Here is an 11,358-nt window from a genome sequence, read left to right as displayed (position 1 = left end):
ACTCCGTGGCATGTGGGATCTTCCCGGACCGGGGCACGAACCTGTGTCCCCTGCATCGGCAGGCGGACTCTCAACCACTGCGCCACCAGGGAAGCCCCTAGAACCCTGATTTTATTCACACATTTTCCTTCTTCAGCATGGCTTTCTGCTTCAGAGAAACCTTGGAGAGTGGGCAACCATGGAGTTCCTTTATGGCTGTGTGATTTTTGACGTAGGTGTCTGATGAAATTCTGGCTGTTGGGACCTGAGGAGAAATTTACTGGTAGAAATTGGGTTTATGGTTTCTGGGAAGGATTTCTTTGTTGCTTGAAAAGATGCACGTGATGTGATGGTCTCATCTTTTCTTCTGGTTATTGCTGAGACCTAGGGACTGGGTGGGGCACCACCTGAGAATGGCAGAGTGAAGGCAGAGGTGGTCCTTGAAGACGTTGTTGAGCCGCTAAACTAACCAATCCCAGAACTTGCTCTTCCTCTTCATCTCTTATTATGTGGGAAACCTTTCTTATTGTTTCTGCTGCTTTGAGTTGGATTTTCTTACTTTCGGCTGAAATAAGCTTAACCAATAAAGAGGTCAAGTTATTTAATTCTACTATGGCTGGCAAACTAGATAAATAGTACATAACCTCATAGAGTTATGAGGAATAATTGAAGCAATAAAGTAATCTACAGATTTGTAGTTGTGACATTACCACAGTGTTTGTAGTGGACAGAATGTTTCACAGAGACTGAGGAGGCTGCCTGGCTTTGCTGATTACCAGTTCAGTTAATATTCGAATTGCAGGTCACTGGACTTCGCAAAACAGAATTAAGTGATCTTGAAGGTCTGTTCTGATTCTGTGTAAAAAATATGAGTCTGATTGTTCTGGAATTCCTGCCTGAAAGCCTTTGTATAGATTAAGGTAGTAGATATAAATAAGTAACTTTTCTAGTTGAAGAAAGCATAATTTATTAACTAGTCATGTTGGGAATGCTTCCAGTTTCACAATGGTTCTACTAATCTTAGTGTCTTGAGAAACAAGGGAAGCTCTACTATCAGTACGCTTACTGGTTATGAATATCAACTCATACCTTTATAAAAATAGGTATTTAACCCAACTTTTTTTTTTTTTTTTTGCGGTACGCGGGCCTCTCACTGTTGTGGCCTCTCCCGTTGCGGAGCACAGGCTCCGGACGCGCAGGCTCAGCGGCCATGGCTCATGGGCCTAGCCGCTCCGTGGCATGTGGGATCTTCCCGGACCAGGGCACGAACCCATGTCCCCTGCATCGGCAGGCGGACTCTCAACCACTGCGCCACCAGGGAAGCCCCTAACCCAACTTTTAAACTTATTCTCCTATATGTAGTCAGTATGAGCAAGTCATTAGTTTTCTTTTTCCTACCATCTCTTAAAATCTGCTGTGATCCTTTTCTTCTACCCTTTCCCTAGTTACATTATTCCCAGACTGTTAAAAAGCCACCCAGACTGTTAAAAAGCCACCTAAAAGATCTGCTTTTCACCAGAATCTGCTTTCTCTTCCTCTTTCCTCATCTATAAAATGAGGTGAAAGTATATCATTTTTAAGGTGCTTTATGGTTCTCACATTCTGTGACTTGTCAATTATTTTTCTCATCAATTCAGACTCTGTTATACCCAAAAGAACTCATCTTTGATTATAATTAAAGGTAAGTTTAAAAACTTTTTCGGACTTCCCTGGTGGCGCAGTGGTTAAGAATCCACCTGCCAATGCAGGGAATACGGGTTCGAGCCCTGGTCTGGGAAGATCCCACATGCCGTGGAGCAACTAAGCCCGTGTGCCACAACTACTGAGCCTGTACTCTAGAGCCCGCGAGCCACAACTACTGAGCCCTCTCACCACAGCTATTGAAGTCCGCATGCCTAGAGCCCATGCTCCACAAGAAGAGAAGCCACCGCAGTGAGAAGCCCACACACCGCAACGAAGAGTAGCCCCTGCTCACCATAACTAGAGAAAGCCTGTGTGCAGCAACGAAGACCCAACGCAGCCAAAATTAAATAAATAAATAAATTTAGTAGAAAAAAACGAAAAAAACTTTTTCACCTGAGGACAGTAAAACTCAGTTATATAAAGGAAAGAAGTAATGTATAAGTACCCTTTGCAGAGCTAGACATATCAAGAAATGTAGAGCTTGGGTAAAATGTAGGTATATGTACATACATGTAGATATATGTGATTTTTTTTTAGGGTTATTTTTGGGGGTGTTGGGAGACAAGAAAGGAAGAAGCTTATAATTTCAAAGCTTTTTGGAAATCAGTACAGTATATTTTAATTTTCAGGAAAAATTAAAACTATCATGGGAAATTGATTCATTACTGCGAGAGGACTAATAGGGGAAACCTAAGCTTTCAATTGAACCCATGTGAGATTGGGTACATTGGCCAGGCATGAAATTCCCCAGACGCCTAAACTTCTTTTTCCAGAAAAAGGAAAATAATATTTAATGACTTTATGTAGAAAGACAGGTGCTAGCTAAAGTAAGAATTGTATGCATAGTTGGTGTTAATTCCAAAAACCTTGAAGATGTGAGTGAGGTCATCCTCCATCATCTCCCCGGTTTTATTCCTAGAAGTAGAGGGATAATCACAAAACAATTCCAGAATGCAGATTTTTCCCTTCAGTTGGTAGGTTTTGTTTCGACATTTCTAAGTCCTGTTGAGAGATATTTGTACTGCTGACACCAAACACATGGTGTTTTTTCCGGTACCTCTTCTCAAACTCTCCAACACCAAATAGGTGTCCCACAGTTCCGTTAGCTCAGACTCCACAGGTTAAAGGGCTCAGTCCCACAAGACTGCCCTTACTTCAGATGCCAGTTGCGAGTACTGGGCCTTCAAGTAACCTGCACTTCTGTCCAACTTGGAGAGAGTCAGGGTTTATGAATATATGACTACTCAGGAAGTAAGTTGTTATTATGTTGCTCTTTAATTTACCCGATTACCTTTTCTATCCTTTTCTACCCTATTCTCTTTGATCACTTACTACTTCTAGTAGTTAGAGGGTTGTAGAGAGGAGAAGGTAATAAGTGTTTTCTTTTGAGTGTCTGATAGTAGAATATATTTCCTTCCTTCCTCCCTTCCAACTTTCCTACCTGCACATTTGTAGAAAGCTGCTTCTGTATGCCAGAGGATATAAGCAAGACCTTATGGAGTTTTCCTTCAAGATACCTCTTTTCTAGGAAGTAACACCTGAATTTGCCACATGTTGATGAGTCTTAAACCTTGAAGAGTGAGAAAGACTAATTGTGGCAGTCTTCTATATTCTAAAAACATTTAATTAGAGTTCTTCATTTAGCATAATAGTAGAACCTTTTAGATAGTTTTTAGTAACTCACAATGTTAGTAGTTGTAGAACGCATAGGTGTTTACTGTTGCCAGTTTCTTCCATCTCTTCATTCTGTAGGATAAACAGCATTTTGTTTTTCCTGATGAAGAGTTTTTTATTGTAACAAACAAGCACTTTAGGGGCTTCCCTGGTGGTGCAGTGGTTAAGAATCTGCCTGCCAATGCAGGGGACACGGGTTCCAGGCCTGGTCTGGGAAGATCCCACATGTCGCGGAGCAGCTACGCCCATGTGCCACAACTACTGAGCCTGCGCGCCACAACTACTGAAGCCCGCACGCCTAGAGCTGATGCTCCACAACAAGCGCAGCAAGCACATGTCGCGGAGCAGCTAAGCCCATGTGCCACAACTACTGAGCCTGCGCTCTAGAGCCCGCGAACCACAACTACTGAGCCTGTGAGCCAAAACTACTGAAGCCTGCATGCCGCAGCTACTGAAGCCCGCACACGTAGAGCCCGTGCTCGGCAACAAGAGAAGCCACCACAGTGGGAAGCCCGCACACAGCAACAAAGAGTAGCCCCCGCTCGCCACAACTAGAGAAAGCCCGCGCGTAGCAACAAAGACCCAACGCAGCCAAAAATGAAAATAAATAAATTAAAAAAATAAAACCAAGCACTTTATTACAAAAACTTCTTGACCTTATAATCATTCTTTAATATCTTTAATAGTGATTTTATGTGTGTTGAACATCTTTAGGTGATATTTTTAATGATAAAGCTCATCATAAAAACCAGTAATATACTATGTACTATTTTTTTTTTTTTTTTGGCTCAGTACACAGGCTTCTCACCGCTGTGGCCTCCCCCATCGCGGAGCACAGGCTCCGGACGCACAGGCCCAGCGGCCACGGCCCACGGGCCCAGCCGCCCCGTGGCATGCGGGATCCTCCCAGACCGGGGCACAAACCCACGTCCCCTGCATCGGCAGGCGGACTCCCAACCACTGTGCCACCAGGGAAGCACCTACTATTATTTTCTATTAACTGAAAAAATTACATGTCTTTTCTGACCGTATGTGGTTAATTTATTATTAGGTGTTGAATTTTATGTTCCTTGCATGAAAAATAGAACACATAAATATTTGAAATTCTTCAGTGCATGCCTGGTCAAGTATTACTTGCCCAGGTGTCTTCTTTTTAAAATAACTTTTAAATCTTAGAAATTTGTGGGCGAAAGGGTGGATTTTGACTTGGAAAGAGAGGAGATAATGCTTTCACTATTTAAAACCAAACTTCATGAAAAGATGCTATTGTTGCATGAATTAACACTAATCTTGTCTCCTACAAAGAGCTGCTGGAAATAAGATTATGGCTTTGTTACTTTTAATATTTTAATCAGTGTAAACTACTTTTTGTTTTTATAAATAAAAGTTATTTCTCAAAATTTCTTAGGGAGGAAAGAAAAGCAGGTGATTAATCAATATGTATTTTTATTTACTTTGAATACTTTTTATTATTCCTTCCAAATAGACACTCCTTGAATATGCAGAGAAATGGAAAACTTCAGAAGATCCTTTACCTTTATTGGAGGTATACACAGTGGCTATCCAAAGTTATGTTAAAGCCCGACCTTATCTTACCTCTGAATGTGAAAATGTAGCATTGGTTCTGGAACGCTTGGCATTGTGAGTAGACCTTTGAGTAAATAAAAAATTAGATTTAGCTTTTTTGTTTTTAACTCTGTATCTCAGATCTTATGATAGTTTAATTTTAAATAGATGAGTTATGGACAGTCTACTGATGATATTAGAATTATTCATCTTATTTTACTTTGAATTTTAGTAATTATTTGTATCCTTACCAACTTTTTGTTTTTTAGAAGCTGTGTTGAACTTTTACTGTGTCTGCCTGTTGAGTTATCTGATAAACAGTGGGAACAATTTCAGACACTGGTGCAGGTGAGAATATTTACCTACTAGATTTAATATAGGTATATTTTATGGCGATTTTCTTTATTCTTAATAAATTATTTGGTTAAACTTTAAATGATTTAAATAATGACAAACATTAATTGCTGTTCTTATTAACATTAATGTCTTGCATATAGTCAGTGCTCAATAGATGTTTGCTAAATGAATATATACATTTAAGTAGATTGGTTGAATATTGCACTGTTCTTTAAGATCAGATAATTAGAACTTTGCCAGAGCAGTAAGGGAACACAAAAGAAAATGCCCTCATTTGTATTTAGAAACAGTTTAACTAATTGTTGAAAATTGCAATATGCTTTATAAGAATTTAACATATCTCATTTAATCCTTATGAAAACTTTGTGGGGGTAGGTATATTTTTCCCATTTTAAAGGTGAGGAAACTGAGGCTCAACTCTAAAATATTTATCTGCCCAAACTTGTATAGCTAATATCAGAGTAGTTATTTGAACCACGATTCTTTACTCCATAGTCCATACTTTTTCTCCTATATCTGGAAACACATGCTTTATCTCTGTTACTTAGGGCTGGTAATTCTACTTATAAAAGTACTACATAGTTTAGCACTTAGTTGTTTTGCAGTATTTCAAGAATGTTGAATTTTGTTAAGCACTAGATTGTGCTGGATATTTTATAGCTTCAAGTAAAGTTTGATTAATTGGTTAGTTAAAAAGAATGTTCCTGCCAGCTAGTCTCAAAAAGTATAGTTGTCTCTCTATTCCTCTAGCCAGAGTTCTTAAAATATCTTTTGGCCTTATGTTTTCCCATGGAAGAGATATTAAAAGAGGATTAGTCTCAAATTTTAGAAGCATGTGAAATAAACTATAGTTAGGCAGAGAAATCAACTTTCCTATTTTAATATTAAATATTAAAATTAAATCAAGTGCAAAATTCTTGAAGATAGGATTCATATCTTTTTTCCAAAGGATTCAACATAGAGTTTTACACATAGTAGATACTTAATAACTGTTGAAAGTGTCTTGTCCTGTTTGTCACTTTGCAGCTAACTTTTTGATCATGCAATTTGTACTTCAGCATATCAGTAACTTGTGTCTCACGTTTTTTTCCCCAGCAAGTGGTTATTTTTAGGTAAATGATTATCTCAGAACTTTTTTTCATTGTTTGGCACTCAGATACACTCTACCACAGAATTAATTATATATAATTAGTTTATATACAAATATAATACTGAATTCCTCATATTAATTTTGTTTGTCAACATAAGGTAAACTTTTCAACTTTCTTTTTTGAAACAATAGCACTCACTACTTGATACTTTTTCATATGGTTTAATGAGGAGGAAATAACTCTTTAAATCCCAGTATGGAGCTCTTAGCAGTTGCTCAAAGAAAATTTCTTAAAGTACTTGAACTTGTTCAGTGAGATTTTTATGGTTTTGAGGAATAGACTTTTTATACAAACACAGGGTGCAGCTTTAAGAGTTTCCAGGACACTTTGCTTTCATTTCAGAGCTTCCTCGGGCTTATTTTATACCCGCTTAACAGCATTTGTTTTATTTTGCCTGTGTTTTAACTGTTTTTAAGCATCTCTTCATCCCACTAGAGGATAAGCCCCATAAACGCAGGGACTAGTTGCTCTCTTCCTTGGTACTTTGCCCATAGAAATGCTCAATAAACATTTTCTGAATTGAATTAAAACTATTGGTCTTTTGTGACCTGAAGAATATGCTAATTGCATGAACACTTGGAAACAAGTAAGCAAGGTTCAGTGTCAGCTTTAATAGGATATTGTAAGGCTATGTCATGAATAAATGAAAAATCATACATTTAGTTGTTTTCTTTTCATAAGTCCCTTTTATTGAAATATGTGTATACAAGTTGTCACTTAGGCCTTGATGCAGATTTGTCATTTGTTAATGATAGAAGTTTTTTTGGAAAATTTTTTACTAACACAGAGGATATAAAACGTGTAAGGTCTTTCATGCTATGGATACTCTAATAGCTTCCTTGAGAAATAACTTTGCTCTTGGTTTAGATTTTGGGGAGAAAATAATATGAACTTATTTCTAGAAATACATTTTATTTATTTAAAATTTATAATTAATATAATTCTTATCCTTGAGATTCATCTTTAAAAATCAGAAGTAAAGGATTCAGCACTTTGTAATGTGACATGAAAATTTTAAGATAAAAGTCTTATTTTTCAAAAGTTTAGTATTATATTTAAAGCCTGATAAGCTTGCTTTTGAAAATCTGTTGTAATTCTTTGGATGTTTATTTAATATTTATAGGTAGCTCATGAAAAGCTGATGGAGAATGGCAGCTGTGAATTGCATTTTTTAGCTACTCTAGCTCAAGAGACTGGGGTGTGGAAAAACCCGGTACTGTGCACTATTCTTTCCCAGGAACCATTGGATAAGGATAAAGGTAAATTTTCTAGAGAGCAGAGAGAAAAAAAAGAATCATTAGTCTAGAAATAAGTACTTAAAATTGTTTTGATATAATTCATCTCAAGATATTCCAAGGACCATTTATTTAAATTTTATATGAGGTGCTTGAGGCCCTTCACCTGTTTTTTATTGGGGGAAGATGTGTTTATAGGATTATATAATCTTAGAGTAACAGTTTTTTTCTCAACATTATTTTATCAGAGGAATTCCCTCTGTAACATCCTGACAGGTGGCAATCTAGCTTATATTTGATAACTAACTTATTTGACAGTTGGAGAAGCAGAAACAGGGTAGTGAAATGATTTTCCTCAGAATAAGAAATTAATGCGGGAACTCTCAAATCTTCTGTCTCTGAGATTAATACTCTTTCTCAAACAGCTTTTTTCTCAGACTTACTTTATCCTGCTTTATTATTATTGTATGAGCTTAGGCAACAAAGATCCCAGTCAAACTCAAACTGGCATGTAGCCTGTCAGAATTAGATGGCTAAATCACTAATATGTATAACACTTAATGTTCAGAATTCAAAAATTGTATGTGCTACGAAGAAGAGCACGATTATTGTCTTTGGTACTTTTCTTGAGATTATTTAGGAAAGTGCCCAGATTTCACCCCAAGTTTTCCCAATGTATTTAACTAGAGAAGTAAATAAGCTTCTTCCATTGTTTATTGATGTTTTCTTGTTGATTGATGGCATACTCTAGGTATTTTACTACGTGATAGCAGTTTCTGAAGGCTCTGAGAAAGGAGTGTACGTTCATTGTTTGTTAACTCTTCTGATACTTTGATATTTACCAAAAGGCTTCTCAGCTAATCTGGAAATTTCTCTTCAAGCTGGTTGTTCCTACCTGACTCCGCTCTTAACATTTCTCCCCATTTCTGGATAGTTGTAGCAGTGTTATCTGTTTCTTAGTTTTCACCAAAAGTTTATTTTTATTACCCCCTTCCTTTGTGTATATCCACAGATTAGCTACATTGTTCTCAGACCCTCATTATTTAAAATAAGAAGAACAACAGCATTTAAAAGTTGAGAATCTTAGAGGTTGTTTTGCCTTTGGCATATTAGTTTTTTATTTGCAATATATTGCCACCACCATGTTTTTACTCTAACCAAATTATACTTTTTAGTCTTCTCAGCTTTGCAAATACTGGACGTATAATATATTAATAATAATATCAAATTACATTGTATAGTGCCTTACAGTTTGAAATGTGCTTTTATGTGCCTGGTTTCGTTTAGCCTTCACAGTGATCCTGGGGAAAAAGTGGGATCTTTATTGTCCCTATTTTACAGGTGAGAAAACGGAGGCTCAAAAAGATTAGTTGACTTTTCTACATCACATTGTCAGTGATGTGAGGTAGAGCCAGGAATTGAGGTCCCCAGCTTCTCTCCCTTTTATATTATGCCACGTTGCACCTAGCCTAATAAAATAAAATTGCACCTAGCTTAAATAATTAAATCCTTTTTTCTGTTGTCGGTTTCTGAAGACTGTCTTTGCCAAACTCACACATTATGCTAACGCAGGAAAATGGAACCTTTACCTTAGCAGAGATTTAAAATTAACCTTAAAAGAATATGTGCTCAGTTTCCTTATTTGTTTAAATGTGCCTAACATTGTTTCTGTTAACAAATGTCTTTGCCTATCTCTGTGCTGCTTTATTCCATGGTCTTCACATGGCATAGCTACTGGAGTAATTTGGACTGTGCAGGCAAAAGGAGTTTCTACAGTAACAGATGGATTGTAGGTAGCCAGATTTCAATACAACTCGTGAAGCAACCAGAGAGATGTTACATGACTGAGAGACTCTGCAGCTGTAATCTTTATTTGGTCCTCCATTACTTAGAATACTTCTTTGTTGGGAGTTATTCTGTGGGTAATCACATAGACTAAAAGTGTATGTTTATTTCCTCCTTTGAAAAACTTGAAGGAATTAACATTTTACACATCCATACTAATTTATTTATATTTTCAAATTGGATGCTTCTACAGCATGTGGAACTTTAGCTTTTTATATGATATATCCAGCCCCTTAGTTTAACCTACGCTAGCCTATAGCAAGTTTGATGAGAAGAGCTAGACCTCAGACAGTAATCAGTACACCGTAATAAGCTGTGCTCATTAGTTTGTTTATAGCAAAGTCTTTGAAGGTTTGATGTACTATTTGAACAGTAGATGATCCACTTAATCTTGATTTCTTTTAAATAATTAATTTTTATTGAATAATTTTAGAACTGCTAAAGCCCAGATAAACCAAGAAATGCTCTTTGATTTAGGGACTGAGGGTGTGTGGGACTAAATTTAAAATGCTGGTTTCACCTTAAGGTTTTAGTATCCTAGAATAAGATAACTGTAATAACTAAATCAGCATAATTCAAGTAGATGTCCATTGAATATCACAGGATCTTTAGGCTTACATATTACTTTTGCTTTTCTTTAGTTATCATCTCAGAATTGGAAAGGCACTAAATGCCCATTTATTTTTTACCCAATTTTAACTCCCTTCTAAAACATCACTGATAAATAAATGGGCCTTTGCTTGAAGACTTCTAGAGAATGGTAACTTTGTAATTCAGTCCATTCATAGCCTGCTATTAGATAATCTTCATTGTGTAAATTGTGAAAAACTACATTCTTAGAGTTGCCATCCTTTGGATCTAGTGCTACCCCTAAGCCATACCTAACAAAGTACAAATCCCTCTTTCGTGCCATAGCAATTGAGATGCTTAAGGATGGTCATCATGTCCACAACTTAGTCTTCTTTTATTCTAAAGACTAAAAGCCGTCCTGGTGTGGCATGATTTTAAATCTACAGTCATGATTCCTGACCTTTTAGTGCATTTTGTTTGTTGTTCTCATTCATGTGTAATTCTCAAAACTTATGTGTACCCTAAATGCTATCTGGCAGTCATTGGTACTCTCATCCCCTTCATCTTAGTGTGACTTAAGATGACGTTACCTTTTTGGGTGGCCTTATTCTCATAACTCAACGAGGTTACTAAAATCACAAAAATTAAAAAAAACTCTTAAATTATTTACATTTTTATATGTTGTGTTTTGGCACACAAAGTAGTCTTTTTTTTTTCTTTTTAATTTCACTGTGTTAGATCCATTCTGCCTCTGCAACTTGTCAATATCATTTAAAATCTTGATTTTGTTAATTCAAGATTTTTGTCCTTCCCTGTTTAAGCAGATCTTATTAGCATACACTCTGTTGGCATCCAGGTTTGTGTCTTTTTTGTTTTTGTTTTTAATTTATTTTTAGGCTGCGTTGGGTCTTCATTGCTGTGTGCAGGCTTTCTCTGGTTGCAGCGAGCAGGGGCTACTCTTCTTTGCGGTGCACGGGCTTCTCGTTGCGGAGCGCGGGCTTCAGGAGTGGTGGCACGTGGGCTCTAGAGCACAGGCTCAGTAATTGTGATCAAGCATGGGCTTAGTTGCTCCATGGCATGTGGGATCTTCCCGGGCCAGGGCTCGAACCCGTGTCCCCTGCATTGGCGGGCGGATTCTTAACCACTGTGCCTCCAGGGAAGCCTGGCATCCAGGTTCTTGATAATAACCATTAAAAAGGTCATATCCAGGGGCTTCCCTGGTGACGCAGTGGTTGCGAGTCCGCCTGCCGATGCAGGGGATACGGGTTCGTGCCCCGGTTCGGGAGGATCCCACATGC

The 11,358-nt window shown here is 37.5% G+C and overlaps 1 protein-coding gene across 3 annotated transcripts in view; it reads left to right on the top strand.

Annotated features, from left to right (window-relative positions):
* The window catches only part of ZNF292 (zinc finger protein 292), a 102,477-nt gene that overhangs the window by 50,692 nt on the left and 40,427 nt on the right, over positions 1–11,358 (top strand). For 2 of the 3 annotated variants that reach the window (XM_028494670.2, XM_055087631.1), the window contains exons 2-4: positions 4,823–4,977; positions 5,172–5,250; positions 7,534–7,669. In XM_028494670.2, the coding sequence (XP_028350471.1) occupies positions 4,823–4,977; positions 5,172–5,250; positions 7,534–7,669 (370 nt within the window). The remainder of the gene's footprint in view (positions 1–4,822; positions 4,978–5,171; positions 5,251–7,533; positions 7,670–11,358) is intronic. The other variant, XM_055087630.1, reaches the window with a different exon arrangement.

The sequence above is a fragment of the Physeter macrocephalus genome, chromosome 10 (genome assembly GCF_002837175.3).
Source record: "Physeter macrocephalus isolate SW-GA chromosome 10, ASM283717v5, whole genome shotgun sequence".
Taxonomy (NCBI): Eukaryota; Metazoa; Chordata; class Mammalia; order Artiodactyla; family Physeteridae; genus Physeter; species Physeter macrocephalus.
The sequence above is the reverse complement of the archived record's forward strand: the minus strand, read 5'-3'. Positions and strand labels throughout refer to the sequence as shown.